Genomic DNA, 20,683 nt, shown 5'->3' with positions numbered 1-20,683 from the left:
TGAGCAGGCAAATCACAACCATTAACCAGAAGAAATGCAAACTGCAAAGGAAGAGTCCTTGACGCTAAATTGTGAAGCCCAGTAAATCCTGCCATGAAATATACCACCAGAGTAGTTACTCCTCAGGTAAGCTATGAAAACAGAACATTACAAACAATCAGATGGCTCAGAATGAAGACCACGAGATGCAATGTCAGTCGGATGTGGACTCCTTGTCGTCCACTACACAGGGTCTTGGACACCAAGCACAAACCACAGGCCTCCGTACCTCCTGGTTACTAACCCGTTCAGGACCGATGCATAACCCTCATTGGATGCTGAATGAGGGGCCGACCATAGCGCATACCATATAACTGCCGCAAAGGCATCCACATGTGTGATCAGTGGATAGCATATATTTCATGTTTGGTGCTACAGAAAAAAGATGTAAGAATAAATAAATGTGAAGCTCTCTCAATTTCCTGATCTGGCTATTTGGCCCTGATTCCAGTTGATCCAGGATTTCAGCCCTCCTTTCCGGAACTAACGCTGAAGCCCCTGTTCCCCATTGATAGTGGTTCGTTCCTCCTTTCCCGAACTAACGCTGTATCCCGCATCCCCACAGATACAGTGTTTCGTCCCTCCTTTCCAGAACTAACGCTGTATCCCGGATCCCCATTGATACAGTGTTTCGTCCCTCCTATCCAGAACTAACGCTGTATCCCGGATCACCATTGACAAAGTGTTTCGTCCCTCCTATCCAGAACTAACGCTGTAACCCGGATCCCCATTGCTACAGTGTTTCGTCCCTCCTTTCCAGAACTAATGCTGTATCCCGGATCCCCATTGATACAGTGTTTCGTCCCTCCTATCCAGAACTAACGCTGTATCCCGGATCACCATTGACAAAGTGTTTCGTCCCTCCTATCCAGAACTAACGCTGTAACCCGGATCCCCATTGCTACAGTGTTTCGTCCCTCCTTTCCAGAACTAATGCTGTATCCCGGATCCCCATTGATACAGTGTTTCGTCCCTCCTTTCCAGACCTAACACTGAATCCCTGTTCCCCATTGATACAGTGTTTCCTCCCTCCTTTCCAGAACTAACGCTGTATCCCGGATCCCCATTGATACAGTGTTTCGTCCCTCCTTTCCAGAACTAACGCTGAAGTCCCTGTTCCCCATTGATACAGTGTTTCCTCCCTCCTTTCCTGGACTAACGCTGAAGCCCTGTTCCCCATTGATACAGTGTTTCCTCCCTCCTTTCCAGAACTAACGCTAAAGCCCCTGTTCCCCATTGATACAGTGTTTCGTCCCTCCTATCCAGAACTAACGCTGTAACCCGGATCCCCATTGCTACAGTGTTTCGTCCCTCCTTTCCAGAACTAACGCTTTGAATCAAATGCCTTGATTGATTGTATCCCAGATCCCCACAGATACAGTGTTTTGTCCCTCCTTTCCAGAACTAACGCTGTATCCCGGATCCCCATTGATACAGTGTTTCGTCCCTCCTATCAAGAACTAACGCTGTATCCCGGATCACCATTGACACAGTGTTTCGTCCCTCCTATCCAGAACTAACGCTGTATCCCGGATCCCCATTGATACAGTGTTTCGTCCCTCCTATCCAGAACTAACGCTGTATCCCGGATCCCCACAGATACAGTGTTTCCTCCCTCCTTTCCAGAACTAACGCAGAAACCCTGTTCCCCATTGATACAGTGTTTCCTCCCTCCTTTCCAGAACTAACGCTGAAGTCCCTGTTCCCCATTGATACAGTGTTTCCTCCCTCCTTTCCAGAACTAACGCTGTAACCCAGATCCCCATTGCTACAGTGCTTCGTCCCTCCTATCCAGAACTAACGCTGTAACCCGGATCCCCATTGCTACAGTGTTTCTCCCTCCTTTCCAGAACTAATGCTGTATCCCGGATCCCCACAGATACAGTGTTTCGTCCCTCCTTTCCAGAACTAACGCTGTATCTCGGATCCCCATTGATACAGTGTTGCGTCCCTCCTATCCAGAACTAACGCTGTATCCCGGATCCCCATTGACAAAGTGTTTCGTCCCTCCTATCCAGAACTAACGCTGTATCCCGGATCCCCATTGATACAGTGTTTCGTCCCTCCTATCCAGAACTAACGCTGTATCCTGGATCCCCACAGATACAGTGTTTCGTCCCTTCTTTCCAGAACCAACGCTGTATCCCGGATCCCCACAGATACAGTGTTTCGTCCCTTCTTTCCCGAACCAACGCTGTATCCCGGATCCCCACAGATACAGTGTTTCGTCCCTCCTATCCAGAACCAACGCTGTATCCCGACACTCCACAGATAGTGTTTTGTCCCTCCTTTCCAGAATAATGCTGTATCCCAGATCCCCACAGATAGTGTTTCGTCCCTCCTTTCCAGAACTAACGCTGTAACCCGGATCCCCATTGCTACAGTGTTTCGTCCCTCCTTTCCAGAACTAATGCTGTATCCCGGATCCCCATTGATACAGTGTTTCGTCCCTCCTTTCCAGACCGAACACTGAATCCCTGTTCCCCATTGATACAGTGTTTCCTCCCTCCTTTCCAGAACGCTGAAGCCCTGTTCCCCATTGATACAGTGTTTCCTCCCTCCTTTCCAGAACTAACACTGAATCCCTGTTCCTCATTGATACAGTGTTTCCTCCCTCCTTTCCAGAACTAACGCTGTATCCCGGATCCCCATTGATACAGTGTTTCGTCCCTCCTTTCCAGAACTAACGCTGAAGTCCCTGTTCCCCATTGATACAGTGTTTCCTCCCTCCTTTCCTGGACTAACGCTGAAGCCCTGTTCCCCATTGATACAGTGTTTCCTCCCTCCTTTCCAGAACTAACGCTAAAGCCCCTGTTCCCCATTGATACAGTGTTTCGTCCCTCCTATCCAGAACTAACGCTGTAACCCGGATCCCCATTGCTACAGTGTTTCGTCCCTCCTTTCCAGAACTAACGCTTTGAATCAAATGCCTTGATTGATTGTATCCCGGATCCCCACAGATACAGTGTTTTGTCCCTCCTTTCCAGAACTAACGCTGTATCCCGGATCCCCATTGATACAGTGTTTCGTCCCTCCTATCAAGAACTAACGCTGTATCCCGGATCACCATTGACACAGTGTTTCGTCCCTCCTATCCAGAACTAACGCTGTATCCCGACACTCCACAGATAGTGTTTTGTCCCTCCTTTCCAGAATAATGCTGTATCCCAGATCCCCACAGATAGTGTTTCGTCCCTCCTTTCCAGAACTAACGCTGTATCCCGGATCCCCACAGATACAGTGTTTAGTCCCTTCTTTCCAGAACTAACGCTGTATCCCGGATCCCCACAGATACAGTGTTTTGTCCCTTCTTTCCAGAACAAACGCTGTATCCCGGATCCTCACAGATACAGTGTTTCATCCCTTCTTTCCAGAACTAACGCTGTATCCCGGATCTCCACAGATAGTGTTTCGTCCCTCCTTTCCAGAACTAACACTGTATCCTTGATCCCCACTGATAGTGTTTCGTCCCTCCTTTCTAGAAATCAATTAGTAGCCCCTATCCTCATTGAGAATGTTTCGCCTCATTTCGCACCCTCTTCTACCCTTAGCATCAGTGGCGTGGCTAGACCTATTACCGCTCAGGGCGATCCCTGAGTTTGCCGCCCTGCACAGGTAGGAGTGGGGGTGTCAGTCAAAAGACAAATTGTTCCTTTGGGGAGGCGGGGGGGGGGCGGTCGACAGACTTCTTGGAGGTGGAGGGGGACTTCTAGTCGACAGATAAATTGCTCACCTCCGCCACCTCGAAAAAGAGTGCCCCCCCCAGCATTGCATCAACTTCACATGCACAGAGACAAATTGCCGAGGGGCGTGGCTCTGGTCCACACACTGACGTGACTTCATACAATGTCCTAGATTTTCGACGTGCTGACGACACAACAGAGGGTACCACGTGCAAGTGGTAGATGAGAACAGCAGAGAAATCAGTCTTACCTTTTCTTCGATGTCACCTTCGCTGTCGCACTGCAGGTAAAAAAAGAAAACAGACATTTTGTGAAACAGTGCACAACCTTATTGTTTAATTACATTTTATTTTTACTTATGAGTATTTTACATTTGTTTCTTGTGTTTGGGTGCCAAAAACACGGGAAATTATCTATTTATCGTGTATTGAACCCTGGAAGTGGATGGGCCACAGTCTCACAATCACTTGCACGAGCCAGTCGTTCACCTCTAGAACCTGGAAGTGAGACTGTGCCAGACACACACTGTGCCCCAGACTCACATGCTGTGCCAGGGCTGCCGCCCATCTCCCAGTGCCACCTAGAAGGCTTGTAGGGTCAATCGAGGCCTAGAGACCAAAGAAGGGCCTAGAGACCAAAGAAGGCGGATGGCACCTTCTGACAAGATGCCAATCAGGAGACGAACCCTGCCTGGTATTCACCCACCCCAGGCTGGCAGGACAAAAAGTCTAAGGATAGCCCACCCTAGCCTTGCAGGCCTCCTACATTCTCCCCGCTGTTCCACCCCAGGATGACTGGAGCCAAGCCAGGTCCATAAGAAGCTCACTCCAGCTGACTGACCACCCCATGGCAGTCAGACAGAAGCCCACCCAGCACTCTAGAGACAGCCAGTCCAACAGCAACCACCATGCAAGCATCTCCACTCCCAGCCTTCTGGTAGCATTACCTGATGCGGGTGGGCACCCACCGGGAGCCCTAGCAGGGCAGATAACCACCCCAACCTTTTAGAGTGCACCAAGTCCACATTTTATTTTTGTTAAACCAATTTTATTTATTTTTTAATTAGCATATTCAGTTGTTGATTCCATTATCATGCTGTAATGGTTGTACAACAGATTACATGTTCCCAGTGGGTCAATATACTACAGACAATGGTGGATATTACGACAGGAGGCGTTGGGTCATCTTTGCATAATCAACCAAACGCATAAAACAAGGTCAACTGACAGGTCATAACCATTACAAACCTTCAAGATCGCTGCACATGCGATACATCATCTGCTCGGCACTGGTTGATAATATCCACGGGATCCAGTTTTAATCATATGTTAGGCAAGGACGTATAGCCCCTCCACTATAACGGTACAAGGTCCGGCATTGCGTATGGACCAAGGTTCGTTGAGGCGGGTTATGAGCTTAGGAACAATGAAAGGGGGGAGGAGGAAGGGACTACTAGGCGACTATTGCGGCTAGGTGTAGTATGTGTTAGGCGGTCACGATCCCCCATCCAACACGTCATCCCTAAGCTCTTCAAAGAGCACCAGCGGCTCATCTAAGAGCGTATCCCACTCTAGAGTGATGGGGATCTTGCGCGTGCCTCTAGCCTCCTCTCTACGGAACGCCATCTATCCGGCCTTACCCCACTTCAGAGTTGCCGCAACCCAATAGGGTATACCGATGGCTCTTCTAGCTATGAGTAGCGCAGGTCTATAAATCTATTAATGGCACCGTACAGGCGCGCAGGAGTGAGGTACGCTCTGTGTAAGATGTTGCGCTGGATATATTGGAATTTCACGTTGCAAGAAACTTTAAACATATACACAAGGGTCATGTCCACTCTCTCTCTCTATGTCTAGTGTTCCCAGTGTTGTCTAGTGGATTGAAACAGGTCTTGTGGTGTAGAAACCATCACGAGCTTGAACCACGTGATGAGGCGCCGTCCGCTGTCCATCACATGAATCGAAAGTATTAGGGGGTGTATGGACGGGTTCTGTGTCCATGATCTGCCAATTCCGCTGCAGTTTGGCAAGCAGAGTTCGATGAGCTAAGAAATGGCCCAAGGGTAGGGCATAATTTATGGATAGGTGCTCGAATGGCCCAAAGGTAGGGCATAATCCAAGGAGAGGTGCTCGAATGGCACAAGGGTAGGGAATAATCCGTGGCGAGGTGCTCGAATGGCACACGGTTAGGGCATAATCCGTGGAGAGGTGCTCGAATGGCACACGGTTAGGGCATAATCCGTGGAGAGGTGCTCGAATGGCACACGGGTAGGGCATAATCCATGGAGAGGGACTCGAATTGCACATGGGTTGCATTTTGGAACTAGGCACCCAGGGGATCTACCACCTCTGACTCCCCGAGTTCTATCCCTCCCTCTGAAGGAGCTCCCTGTAAGGGGCGCAAGGAGTTAATACGGATTTCTGGCACATACGGAGTCAAGGTTAGTCTGAGGCTTCTATTATAGCTAGTATATGCTATGGCCAGGAACTTATTATAATGTAGGGGGAGTTTATCTGTTGGTAATAACTCGTGGACCACTTGGGCGGCATGATCCAGTGTGCGAAGTACCCCTGGTTGGTGTCCCGTTGGCCACCAGACCCCACCAGAGGGCTGCAATCAGGAAGGCACTGACAGTGGGCCACCTTTTAGGTGGCACACTGTCGAGGCCCCTCCTGAGAACTTCTTTGCCTCTGCGCCCGCATTTGTAATACGGCGTGGGTGCAGAGTTAAAGGGATTCCCTCATTTGCATGGGCCACGCCCCCATTCAAATGAGGGAATACCCTCTGATGATACAGCTGGCGCTTTATGTGCACCAGCACTATCGATGTTACAGAAGTGGCCGCACAAGCGTCTTTGGCACCTTCTGTAATATCAAAGTGCCCCGGGGGCACACAAAGTGCGCCCCCGGGGCACTTGTATAATACGGCCCCAGGTGTACATTACGCCCTGATCCACTCTGAACATATCTTTAACCCTCCCATGCTGCACTACATTCAGAGTAACTGGAGAAATGCCAGGAGCCTCCCAGGCTATACTGTGTTCAGAGTACAGGAGGACATGCCTGGTGGAGAAGTGTGGCTCAATGGTTAGAGCGGCAGACCCTGATGCAGAGTTCTAGCCCGGGACCAGGGTTCAATTCCCCGCCTCGGCGGGTTTTGGGCTAAAAAATTCCACGGACCTGATAATTCTCGCCTCGGTGTCTATTCCAATCATGGGTCCCACTCTGCAACTCTGGGCAATAGCTTGCTTAATCTCCACAACGGCCCCCACAACGCTAAGGATGCCTGGCGTCCACCTTGGGGGTGCCCAGGAGTGGACACCTCACAGGGAAAGCCAGGATGGGTTCCACAGCGGTATTAGTACAAGCGCCTTGAGACCCTTGTGGGTGAGTAGTGCGCTATACAAGTATCAATTTACATTTTACATTTTACAAAGAGGCTACTGCATAAGTATGTTATCCTGACAATCTGGAATCAAAGAATCTGAAATGTAAGGAGCACGGCAGTGGGTCGAAGAGAGGAGCACAGATCTATTCATATTCTGTGCAACTTTGTAACAGGCAATAGCAAAGTACAAAACAGGCAAAATTGTATTTAACCATTCACAGGGATAAGATGGGCCACTATTGTGGCCCTAAAAGAGCCACTCACAGCATCACGGCTTATTTAGGATGCGGATGCTAAGAGCTTCATGAACCGAGCACTCTGATTGGCTGCGACCACCCGCATAGGATGCGTTTATAAACTTTGGGGCCTAAAACTGCACAAAAAACCCAACTCCAAAATGTATTAAAAATGGGAAAAATGAACAGTGTATACCTCAAGCCCTCTGCTCCTTGGCTCTCAGACAACTTAATGACACTGCTTTCATGGCGGCCACGGCAGCAAGGCTTTCAAAAGAGGCACTCCCATTAGCATCAGTGAAAGGTGTATTATCGATCGGCGCATTACGCTCCCGGACAACCTAACAAGCGTCTGCGCAGTCCCTAACAACGCCACTTGCCCTCATCATAATTTATTTTTTAGTGCCAACGCAAAGAAAAAAATTAATCTGTTGGAAGGTGGCGTGAATACAAACCGCTGGGCAACGATAAGCCATATTCTCTAGGGAACTGAACACATGTGGAAAATTTCAAATAAAATACCAGAAAAAAATTCACTGGTAATTATCCACAGATCTACAGCACCAAATGCCCCATCATGACTGCTTGTATAAGGATGTGGCAATGTATCTTGAGTATGCCCTTAGCGTGAGCAAAACAATTATAACTTTAGGGGATTGAGGTAATGGCTTGCCATGGTTGCATGGGGTACACATAGAACAATATTTGCCCCTGACTATTTCACAGCACCACTGTCTGAGCCTTCAAATTTTTTTGTTATTCTTCTATTTTAAAATGTGCTCTGATGTAGAGACACAATAGCCATATTCCAAAAGGACTCAAAATGGCTGCCCATTTGCCCAGGCAGCCATTTTGTTTCTCAGCGGTGGATTAGATCAAAACCTTGCAGGTACCAATATTTTAATTCCAATTGCACTTTACGATTAAACATATCCTGTTGTAAAAGACTGGGAAGCAAACATTTACAGTCAAAAACGTTTAATTGTTTTTTATTTTTTAACAGCTACTGGAATACGAGTAATCCTCAGGTGTGTCAAATCACTTGCTATCCTGGTAGCCACTTAGCTACTAGATTTATCCAGGACATGGCACAAGCAGATATCAGCAGATATATCGATCTTGAGTGCTCTGAAATCTGTTGTCAGACTCAGGCATGGCGTCAAAAGTAACCATCCAATCAAAGGTGGCCTGTTCCTGTAGGAACACTGAACTGTCACCCTGTGAGTGTTAAAGTGCTGGAAAAGCACCACTTGCGAAGATGACTTGGATGAAGTGAAAAGTGCTGTAAAGAAATCAACAAAAATCCTTAAAAAAACACCAAGAGTAAAGTCTTGGGGCTCTGCAATGTCCCACTTTTTGCCAAATGAAGGAACTGAAGCTTTGAAAGGCGAGGCAATACTCCAAGATCACACAATTTGGAGAAGCGAGGCTGGGATTACAACTAGACCTTCTAGTTCCTCACAGTGGATAAATTAACCATAGGAGCACGTCTTCTTTTTACACCACAAAAGGCCACGACCTCGAGACAAAGGCTGGCGCGGGGTTAATGTTGCGTCGCGAGGAGCCCTAAACGTGCCCCGGAGGAATGGACCGAAGCTTCCTATTGACCCCAGGTTTTTTCTTTGAGAGGACTTTAAACAAAAGACCCTTTTGGGGACCCGCAGGAGGAGGTGTTTCTGCAGAACAAGCAAACTCGAGGCGGGAAACCACACAGCGACGTTTATGTGTTTTTTTCACCCAAACATCACCCCAAGGAATGTTAGTGGTAAGAAGACACCAAGCCCTAAGTAACAAAACCCCCAAAAAAACAGAGAAAGTCCCTTAGGCTTTGCCTCCCACGCAGCTGTTGTCTATTGGACAAAGGGCCTGTCAAAACAGAGGGCTGTAGAAATGTGCAGAATGGGGCCGCTGACAGCTCTGGGGCGCTGCTGAAAGGGGCGCCCTCAATTACCTGGGCTTCCCAAAGGCCTCTTCGCGCCGCCTGAGCGTGAGCACAACTGTAAACAGCCATTGTGCGCCCTTCAGCGCGGCTTGTAAAGAGATTACACCAGCTTTGGGACAACTGCCTTTTAATTCCTCCAGGAATGTTGGCAAAACAGGTCTCTAATTGAACACTAACCCCCGTCTTCGTCACCCCCGACACGCCCCACTTTTCACTTTGTGAACTGTTCCCTCCCAGGGAGGTTCACGCCGGGACAGTCCCATGGAGAGGAGGTGGTGAGAGCAAAGTGCAAACAGTGTCAGACAGGGCACACGCACCTGTGCGGGAAGATTGCACGGGGAGGGGAGGCCGCAGGTACACCCGGTGCACGTGTCACCCCACTTTCAGAGGAAAATTCACAAGGGAAAAGAGCGCAAAATGTCACTTTTATGTGGGAAACGGTAGAACAAACAGAATTTTTCAGAGTCCCCTTCCTCATTGAAGGTGGTGCTATGTCTTCTGGTACAACCCCTCCAGTCTGGTGCAATGGTTTGTCCCGTTACACCGCGTTCTAATAAGCAGATACATTTTCAGCCATGGACAAAGTCGGCCATTATCCAGGACCCCCACTTTCCAGACTCCACTCGACCCTCCCCATGAAGGGATAATTTTGTACCTAAAAAATATCCTTTTTAATTTGCCAGCTTGGCATGCCTACCCTGTCCAACCTTAACTCTCGTGCTCTCAGGCGGCTGGTGGCAATGAAATCAAAGAAGCATTGGCATAGCCAATAAGTCTGAAAGTGGCTGCCAGGCGTTTGGCCTTGTTATTTCTTTGTTCTTCTGGGTTTTCAAAAACTTTGCTGTTGGAGGAGCAGCCGGGCCCTCACCAATATAATCAAAATATTAGCTGATGAGCAGAGGACGACCAAAAGACTCTGGGAGGAGAGTACTTCTTGCAAGCAAGATTGAGGCAACATAAGGTCCCAATATGCATTTCGCAAAACCAGAGACACAATACAATTGAACCAGGGGCGACGCCAAGAAAAGGCAGACCCCAGAGACAGGTACGGTCCAGATTGGGCCAACTGAAGGTGATGGCCAACTGTGACTTTGCGGACCCCCCTGTGATGCCAGCCATTGGCTGGTGAGGTGGTGGCGGGGTTACCTAGGCGAGCGGCAGGGGTAGCTAGGTGGGTTCGGTGAGACAACACTGTTTCAAGGAGCCAATGGAGAGAGCACAGATAGGAGGGATACAAGGCCCTTGTTCGGCCCCAAAACCAACTGGATGGCAGCATTTAGAATAATTTGGTGTTGCGGCATCAGACACGGAGGTAGCCCAAGGTAAAGGGAATGACAATAATCCAGCATTAAAAGGATGAGGGACTGGACACCTGTCTTCCTAGAATCAGAAGGGTGGTGAGCTAGAATGTTCCAGAGTATTTTGAGAAGTAGGAAAGCAGTAGAGGCATCTTCCTGAAAAGACTGATTCCACCTGTGCTTAGGGGCCAGTCCATCTCAGACAGCACTCTAAAGTCCCCAAGGTCAGCGACGTGTTCCCGGTGAAGAGTAGGGTCACTCCACCCTTGAGAGGAGGCTCCTGTCCCTTAGCCCTACACCTGGTGCCCAGTAGAAGAAGTCCAGGTCCGTGAGCAGCTTTCCGACTCTCAGCCCCGCCCACAATAATGCGAGTCCGCTGTAGGGCAATTGAGCCCTCAGGGGAGCCTGCTGTACCTAAGTCTAATGGGAATATTCCCAGCATGCTTTAGGGCCATTCCATGTCTGAAAGCAGCCTTCTGTTCCTCCGCTCACCGGGGTATGTCCACTGCAAGGTAAGGCGGTCCAGTCTTGAGGACATCCACCTCTCCCTCGGCCCTTTGGGGTGTTGTTTGTGTCCCAAAGGGTCAGTCCAGAGAGCAGCCTCCTGTCCTCCAACCCACTGGGGCATTACCTGTCTCCCATGAGACTAGTCCAGAGAGCAGCCTCCTGTCCTCCAACCCACTGGGGCATTACCTGTCTCCCATGAGACTAGTGCAGAGAGCAGCCCCCTGTCCTTCAGCCCACTGGGGTGGAGAACGACCTTTACAAATCGGTTGTTACACCGTGGTATGTTTACATTGCAGGCATTACAACGCAAGTCGTTACAACACCTTCCCTACTGTTACGTAGGGCGGTGTTGGAATGGTAAATAATACTATTCCTAAGTTCAGAGCCCTCCAGTGCAAGTCGTTTTAACGACTGGCGTTGTAACAAACGCAATGTAAAATACCGCGTTGTGAATGTATGCGTTGTAACACCATACATTCCACTGGGGTATTACCTGTCTCCCGGGGGTCCAGTCCAGAGAGCAGTCTCCTGTCCTACAACCCACGGGGTTATTTATTACCTGTCTCCCATGGGACTAGTCCAGACAGAAGCCCCTGAACCTCAGTCTACTAGGGTATTTCCTGTCTCCCGTAGGTCCAGGCCACAGAGCAGCCTTCTGTCCTTCTGCCCCCGGGGGTTTTACCAGTCTCCCGTGAGGCCAGTCCAGTCCAGAGAGCAGCCTCCGGTCCTCCAGCCCCCCTGGGGTATTACCTGTCTCCCGGGGGGGCCAGTCCAGTGCAAAGTGTATCTTTCGGGCTCTCAGCCCAGTGGGGCTATTCCCAGTACCGTGTAGGGTCAGTTCTGCTCCTAAGCCCACCGGACAATACTACCGCTGCCCTGTAGGGCCAAGTACAGCCTCCACTAGTCCCCTATACTGGAGCGTTTAGTGATGGAAAGTGCTGCAAAGTGACATTATTCCTGACTTAATAACAGTTCCACCCACAAACAAATAATATACCAGTGTCTGGAAGGGGTTTTCTCTCCAGGTCCCTGAAATCAGAAGCCTGTAAAAGTTGGATCTGTTCCTATCCTCTGCTCTTTTTGCACAATCCCAAACAACGGTTCGTCTTCCTGATTCTCATCTGCCTGAGTGCTGGCCCCATTGAGTCCAAACACCTTTCGTGTTGTAAAGAGTGCGCTGTAAGTTACCCAACATGCTGTTTAATTGTCAGGTTTCCCAAACATACAATGACTTTTCTTTCTATGCCAATAGTTGTTATCTGTAGAGGGCTCTCATGTCCTTTTATGCATTACATATAAATCAGAATAAATGGACGCGGATGACCCAGTCGTACCAAAGCCACGGCCAGTCACTGAAAGCCCCAATTGCCCCATAGGTCAGTCCGCCACCATCCAGTCGGCCATCTTTGGAGAGGACGCTCTGGCAACGGATGGACACCCCATCCCAAACAAAGATGGAGGAAAAAGCTCATGTGACTTGTTGGGGGTGGGGCGGAGAAGACTGAGTGACAACACATTAAGCTGCAGAGTGTGAGTCAAGGGGGGACCGCTGACTAATAGGAGCAATTTCACCACAGGCGGTCCCCAAAGCCTCGCCTGCTGGCAGGAATCTCATTCGCGGGGAAAAGGGAGGGTCTGTGGATGGGGTGCCGGGCATCAAACAGAAAAGGAAGATATGAATACGTCTATTCATCGAAAGAAACAACACTGAAAGTGGAGCTATGGGCAGCTTTGGTTAAAACACCTTAACCTATGTGTAAAGAAAAAAAAAAAGGAATTCACCTAAAAACACAATTAAAGTGAAGTTACAGCTACAAATCAAAACACTCAGGGCGTCATTCACAAAGGGCCTCCGCATTCACAGCAATGCAGCGCTGCGATTGGTCTAAGCGCTGTAGTTCGGGCCTCAGATGGGGGATTGGGGGCCTGGGCATGTTCTCCACCCAGGCTGTAATGCAGCTAAAGTGGAGAACATGCAAAGTGCGCATGATTGTTTCTCCTGCTCGAGATGGCCGGCCAAAGCGTCATGCACACGTCAGTGCGCTCACCACTCCTTCCCTGCCCTGCTCTGTGAGCAGAGCAGCCCAGCCCGCGCCACCCTGCTCCCATGATGCCGCAGCAGGAACAAATAAAATGTTAATAACATCAAATTGTCATCTTTTTATTTTCCTTTCTTTCACTGCGGGAAAGCAGTGAGGCGACGCTCCTCCGCCTTAGCAGAGGAGCCGCCACTGGTTTGGTCATTCAGTGGCTGAATGGAGGGCAAAGGCTATATGTCCAGGTTCCCATGATGGCATTAGAGGACCCTATTAACATCATTTTGCGATTAATACATTAATATACATCTAAAAGAGTTGGTGCTACCTAACCCTGAGGTTAAAAGCTTTCAACAGAGCTTTCCATTAAGATACCTCCCAAAAATTCCTACTATCTGCATATATAGTAGATGAAGACGAACAGAGTCTAATATGCTATTTGTTGACATTGTTGAGTGTAGGGAGGGCCCATGTCTCATGAGAGGCGACGCCACGCCCCTCCCATGGCTTACAAAATGGCACTTTTTAAATATGTGTTTCTTTCTTTTTAATAAAAAGGTAGCTAGCAAAAAACAAGATTCAAGTGTTCAAATATGTCCAGAAAGGTAAAAATAACACATTGAAAATTCCTCCAATTGAAGAGTTGGTTCCTATGTAATGTAATTTTTACATATATAATCTGATAATCTGTGATGCTATAAACAGTGGTTTTCTGATGTTAATTTTGCTTTACTCTGAGAATAACTTCAAATTTGACCTAAATTTAATCTAAATTACATTTATTTTCACTGCAATAGCATATTTGGCGTAAATTTTGATTTTACTAAAAGAATGCACATAATACACTAACAGGGGCTGCCCTCCAGCCCTCAGTCTCCATTGGCCTGATATCATGTCATTAACCCACTCCAGCATACTGCATAACTCGCAGGGACACTGGAATTATGCGGCAGGGGAGAACCAAATTATCTTGCAGAGTTCACTAAATTAGGTGACAGCAAAGGCATATTATGCATCACACTGCAGAACAATTCGAAGCAGTATTACCTCACAAGTTTGTAACACATGTAGACACTATATAAGCAATGGTTTCATCTTGTTGATATCCATTTAAGCAAGGTCTGGTGGCTTAGTGGACTAATGCCTCCACTGAAGGGGCCATTGTTTGACTGCATGGTCACAGGTTCAAATCCCTGCGGGTGCACTCTGCCTTTCATGCTTCTGAGGTTGATAAAATGAGTACCATTGATTTGGGTAAAAATAAATACATGTTAATCAGTGGCAAGATGCCCACGGGTGAATGTGCACTTTAACAATATAGATGTTATGTTAGATCATTTAATAGCTTAATAAATATATCAGCAACTGAAAGTTGACATGCCTCTGTGCTGCAGAAGGCCTGTCACAACACAGCAACACACGTGGTAGCATTTTTAGTAACTTTTTATCTTATGCAGAAGGCGATGAGTTATGTGGCAAGTGCAGCAAATCCATAACCATGCGGAAAAAGCAGCAGATGCAGAAATGTATCATTCCATTTGGCTCTAAATATGGGGCGGTGGGTTAGCACACTTCAGCCATTGGCTAACTTCACTGTGAGTGATGGCATTCTGCTCTTTCACAAAGAAAGCATCCATACCAAGTAGTTCCCTTCAGTACTAGGGGCTGCTAAGACACTATTTACTACACTTGGGAGGGCCTGGTAGCTCTCTCAACAATAACATTTCACAAAAACCATGACAAAACAAAAGAGGGACTGACAAAGCCGAAGGCTGGCAGCCAGCAGCAGACCTATTGGCTTTGCCAAAGCTTGTTTTGCTAACATTGGTTGAACTTGCCCCAGGCAGCGGAGAGTCCGCTCAGCTCCAATGACTCCAAGACAGCTTGATGAAGCGCTCTGTGGTTTGCCCGTAGCCTGTGCAGTCGGGCTGAGGAGATACCGAACCAGGCATCGAGAGAGCTGACGGATGCCGCGGGCCAGTGCTTACTTGAGATATATTATATCTCAAGGTATAATAAATATACATTAGAAGAGAATTTATATATCTACATACATAAATCTATCTCTCTATCTATCTATCTATATATATATTTGTATTTACACATACATATTATACAACACAACCTCAGTTTTTATTTTTTTATTTTCCAGTAAAGAATGGGAACGTTAGAGTTCTACCTACCAAGCTATCTGGTAGGTGCCCGCAGGGAAAACCCGACGTGAGTTGCGTGGGAGAGACATGCTGAGGGTATTAGTGCTGGCCGTCGGGCTGTGCGGCCCTGAGCACCAGAACTTATTTCGAGGGGCAATGAAGCATCTCATCGTCTGCATCCCCCCTCTTCCTACCCGCGTCCCCCAACACCGCAGCAGTCATCAAGAAGACATTTTGTTAAGTGACCACGCACTGCCACCTTCCCTGCTGCGCATGGATGGCGCAGACGAAAAAGATGAGATTTCAATTTATCCCTGGAGGCAAAGGCCATTAATCCAGAAACATAGCGCGCATTATGAGGCCACCGTTCAGACGTGTGTGCCAGAGGAAGGAACACCTTGTGTAGGAACACGTGTGCCCCGGGCAAGAAAAAGGTACATATTAGGCGGCGACGAGTCACATCTTATGCCACAACAGGGTATGTCTTGTGCCTGAATGAGGAGGGAGACACAATTTTGTTCATTCCTCAGTAGGCCACCAAAAGAGACCGCCAATGTGAGGAAAAGGCAGTGCGGGAGATTTGCTGCTGGAATGTGAAAAACTAGGAAAACTGATCTTGCCAAAGATGTTAGGGACTCTGGAACAAACTGAGGGTCCCTAGCCCCAGAGCATGTGGAAGAACAGAAGCGGCACCTCGTCGCCTGCCTAATAAATAGAAAACATTTCCATTTACATATAGCACACTGTGTAGTGCCTTGTGAATATGAATAGCGTGACCCTTCTGGTCCCTGGTGGACTCCGTATGAGAATGACATAATCATTCGGCGTGTCTGGATGTGGTTAATAAAGTTAGTGACGCAGTGCATGCAGTTAACGGTTGGACTCTGAAGAATAAAGTGCACTACAGAGCTCCGCGTGCGGCGCAGTCATTTACATGCTTCCGGGCTGTGCAGGGGCGGCCTCAGGAATGTGCAAGCTGTGCACCTGCACAGGGCCGCCAAACCCCAGGGACTGCCACGCCAATATATATATCCTTAATATAATAATCCTCTGAGGATGGATACATATTTGCGTGGTGGCCCCTGGCAGGGATTTGGGACCCCCGCCGGGACCCCCTCTTCCGGGTCCCCCTACCTACGCTCCCTGCCCAGGGCCGCCATGAGCCTAGAGCCGCCCCTGGGGCTGGGCAGGACGATAGACACTGAATTGCCTCTTGGGCTTTAGATAGTAGATGTCAGCATTACCCAACTCAACAGTGAATATTCTTTCAACTTGAGAAAGATGGAAGACCCAGAGGACAGGACACACATCAGAGTCATGCAGCAGGCACACAGACTGAGTGCTCTGTCCCGCTGAAGATTTTCCAGCCTAAGAATGGGTCGCTTGGCTCCCCTCCAGCGCGGTGGCCCAAAGAGTGTCTTCCATTTTGTTTACACGCCTCAGTTGCGCGCCTACGCACCACTGCGCTGTGGCCTTGCCAATCAAGATGCGCGGGTTTATATCACTTATTACTAAATTGAAAAGGGTGTTTTACTGCCGCAATAAATGGCGCCGCGGCAAGGGAAGCATCTTTTATAACACTCCGTGAACTTTGTCATTGAAAACATTATAGCCTTGAATTTGAGAGCAGAGTGGAAGGCCGTATAATTTGATTACCTGCATTAATCAATCGGAGTACAACATATAAAGGCAGTAATGCCAAGTCTGACTGGAGCCTGATAGCCCGCGCCTGCATCGCGCAGAGATTTATTTGCAGTAATGTAATTCGTTTGACATGAAACTATTATAATTGCAGTTGCTAGGCAGGGATTCCCCTCCCCCCTCCATTCTATTGCTCCCCCTCACTTGGATATGAAAGACAATGGTTCAAAATGAACATACAGTGCAACGTGTCCTTTGTAAGCTGGTTCACCTCCAAGAATGTTCTCTCCCTGTATGCCAGTGAACCCTCAGATACTGCGGGGACGCCTTCAAATCTAGCAAGCATTGACAAAACCAATAGATCGTGCGATGGAAAAGCTTTAGCTGGCCTTTTTGGATTTGCAAGTGCTTGTTGCTGAGAAATTGAAAAATAATGCTTTGTTGCAGATTCTGAAAAGCATCAGGAAGGGAAAAAAATACAAAATGGCTGTTGCAGCGTGATGAGGCATGCAAGCATAAGTCACCACTCGCGTGTGTGCAAAATGTCATCCTGCTGTGTCGGCCATTTTGGCTTTCAATAATTTACCATTCAAAGATGGCATACACACATCTTGTGGCAGGTAAATAAACAGAAACACACAGCAAAGTGCACCAATAAGAAAGGAGCAGCCAGGTAGCAAACTACAGCTGTAGGGAACTGAATATGATGGGGGCTAACTGAGCAATGGGTGGGTGAAGAGCAAGTTAATGCCGTAAAGTGGTGGGAGCAAGAGCAAAGAGGGATGGGGCAGCAATGGAAGAACCACGGAGAAAGGGACAGCGAATTAAGAAAAAATCAGAGCAGGATGGGGAGGGGTTGGGGAAGCAACAGATGAGCGGGCAGGTGGAAAAGCAAAACAGAGAGCACACTGGGAAGAAAGCAAGAAAACACATGCACTCTTATGGAGTATTCAAAGAAAATGATACAACTCATCTTGTCAGAAGGATGGCAAAAACGCTATGCTTCATGAGAGGGACAACCACAATAAGAAGAAGGGAAGCAAGCAAATGAGATTGACAAGAAACCCAACCAATGATAAGGAATGGGCTGACCCAAAGCCTATTTTAAGGATTGGTGTTGCACACAATAGGTCTTTCTACAACAGACAACTAGAGCTGTTTGCAGGCTAGACCTTTAAAAAATCTCAAACCTGTTGAGAGCCCAAATCAGTAAACTAAAGTAGTCCATAGACATAAGAGGCACTCAATAAACTTATTGCAAACCCAATATTTATTCAAATTAATGGTTTCACATACATGAATGCCACCCCATAAGCCCAGTGACCAGCCAGTGTTTATAAATCTCGACAGCTTTGTAAATATCAATGGTAAACCATAAAGCTGCCTGCGGCTGTGCGAGGACATCCTATAGGTATCTCTGCATGACGTACCTTTTGATGACTGTGTGACTACAGAAGACATCATCCTTCCCCACACTGGAGGGCAGGTATCCCCTTAGTGAGGGTGAACTAGTACTTGGATCAGGTTGGAATCACTCTGGTCTCTTCAGTGCATGGCTTTTACTATCTTCAATGTGATTAAATAACATTGTTTCATATATCTATAGAGTATTAATGCCTCATGTGTTTTAATTTTGGTTGTTCTTAAGAATTGTTCTACTAGGACAAATTCTCTCCTGTACTGTTCTCTACCCAGGTCCCAGTGGCTTTATTGGGTTAACCCTTTTTTTTGTAACTTTATTATCTGCTAGGCTGGGCTTTTAATGGGTCCATGGCCCTGACAAATGCCCTCGACAAGTAGAGGTGATTAAAATTAGGACAGAAAAGCCATTGCGCTCTCACCCCATTGCAAAGTTATTTTTAGACACGACCGCTATTAAAGGTGAAAACCCGGTTAACTCTAGGTACTTTTAGTTTTATCTGGATCTCCATTTTGTCTAGGAAAATACCTTATCTAGGAACCCACTCCATTATGCCCACTAGGAGGTCGAGTCCACCCTGGTGGTATTGTCCTACGAGGGTGGGGAGTGGTTGCCGATGATAAAGCATGCCACATCACAAGGGTGAGCCTTCCTCTTCCAAAAGATTGGTCTTTCAGCTTTTTACCCCTAACACACCAGAATCTTGGTAAATTGTGAACCAGTGATTTGTACAAATAACACTGACGTACAAGTAGGGCCCCCGGTTTTCCGTTTTTACTGATTTTTACAGATAAATCCAGACAGAAAACGATTTCTTTTATTGTCTGTATTTATTTTTAAATACAGAAAAATATGGAAAATAGGGCTTCTTTGGATGACTTTTTCTACTGTCAATCATGAGTGCCAGGTCAATAGGTGTACAGATTGTGAGGTAGGGGATATGAAAAATGACAATAGATTCCCTAATTAAGCTTAATTAAGTGCAGATCTACAGTATTTATGCTTTTCTACAATGCAATTGTTGTCATATAGCGCTATTGCACTGTATACTGCTGAAACCTTTTGGACATTAAAATGCGTGTATACACCTATAATTTAAATATATGTGGAAAAATGCCTGTCGTCCTAAGTGCCGCTAATGAGGTCGTCAATCTGCATACATACACTGAATAGATGCCAGTTGTGTGTTATTGTTTATGATTTATAAACTGATTTTTTTTATATATATATATATATATATATATATATATATATATATATATATATATATATATATATATATATATATATATAAAATCAAGGAATGGGAGAAGGATATATATATATATGTGGAAAAATACCCATTGCAGCTTCATTTATACAGAAAACAGAAAATAAAAATGGATAAATACAGAAAAAATTAGCACAAATAAATATGGATAAATACGGACAGAAATGTCAAAAAAATAAATTCCATAAAACCAGGAGCCCTACGTACAAGGTACTGCACAGCACCTTACCTTTTTATATTTTAAAACCATAAAGTTAACAGAAACCTAATATTTACATATTTCAATGGCCTCCTAGACCTTCAATGGATCTATTGAGTATCAATAATTTGAATCTGGTTGCTCAAGAGGCATGACAGCAATCGCAAAAAACAATTAAGATCCCAATATTTACACAAGTCAATGCCCCCACAGACATAGACACTCTCATGTGAACCCACTAAAAAACCCAAATATTTAGATTTCAATGGCTCCATGAAGATTGATAAGACCCCATGAGGACATTAAGAACACAATATTTAACTATTTGAATTGCTACAAACAAATTCTCATATTTTATTTTTAGTGACTCTATTTTTGTGATGCTGTTTGTACTTTATGGGGTGCTTGGAAATTGATTTTTGACATATGTGCACCATATAAATTCATACAATACAAAATAAAATAAATGCTATTGAATAAACCCATCATACACCTGAATGTGTGTAGCTCAGGGGCTCCAGAGACACCCCGCCTCCCCATATGTCAATTTAGAACACAATCATATATAATAATAATTGATTGATAAAGCACCTGGTTACACCGACACTGAGTGTACCTGCGCTGAGACCAAGGGCCAACAGAGGAAGATGATCGCAGTTTAGGCGCAAAGAGGAAGGTATTGAGAGTGACAAGATTTAGGAAGAACAGAATAACCACATTTTCAGTTTGCTCCTGAAGGTTTTCTCAGAGGGTTCTGCTCTCAGATCGGTTGGAAGAGAGGTCTAGATTTTAGAAGCTAGAAAGGAGAAAGAGTGAGCCCCTAGCCTGGCCTTGAATGCCCTGGGCACCCTGGCTAGGTTAGCCGTGGAGGC

The 20,683-nt window shown here is 46.8% G+C and overlaps 1 protein-coding gene across 5 annotated transcripts in view; it reads right to left on the bottom strand.

Annotated features, from left to right (window-relative positions):
• FBRSL1 (fibrosin like 1) overlaps window positions 1-20,683 on the bottom strand; it is a 1,147,774-nt gene that overhangs the window by 354,903 nt on the left and 772,188 nt on the right. For all 5 annotated transcript variants that reach the window (XM_078667898.1, XM_078667900.1, XM_078667899.1 and 2 more), the window contains exon 5: window positions 3,973-4,002. In XM_078667898.1, coding sequence (XP_078524024.1) covers window positions 3,973-4,002 — 30 coding nt within the window. The remainder of the gene's footprint in view (window positions 1-3,972; window positions 4,003-20,683) is intronic.

The sequence above is a fragment of the Lissotriton helveticus genome, chromosome 11 (assembly GCF_964261635.1).
Source record: "Lissotriton helveticus chromosome 11, aLisHel1.1, whole genome shotgun sequence".
Classification (NCBI taxonomy): domain Eukaryota; kingdom Metazoa; phylum Chordata; class Amphibia; order Caudata; family Salamandridae; genus Lissotriton; species Lissotriton helveticus.
The sequence above is the reverse complement of the archived record's forward strand: the minus strand, read 5'-3'. Positions and strand labels throughout refer to the sequence as shown.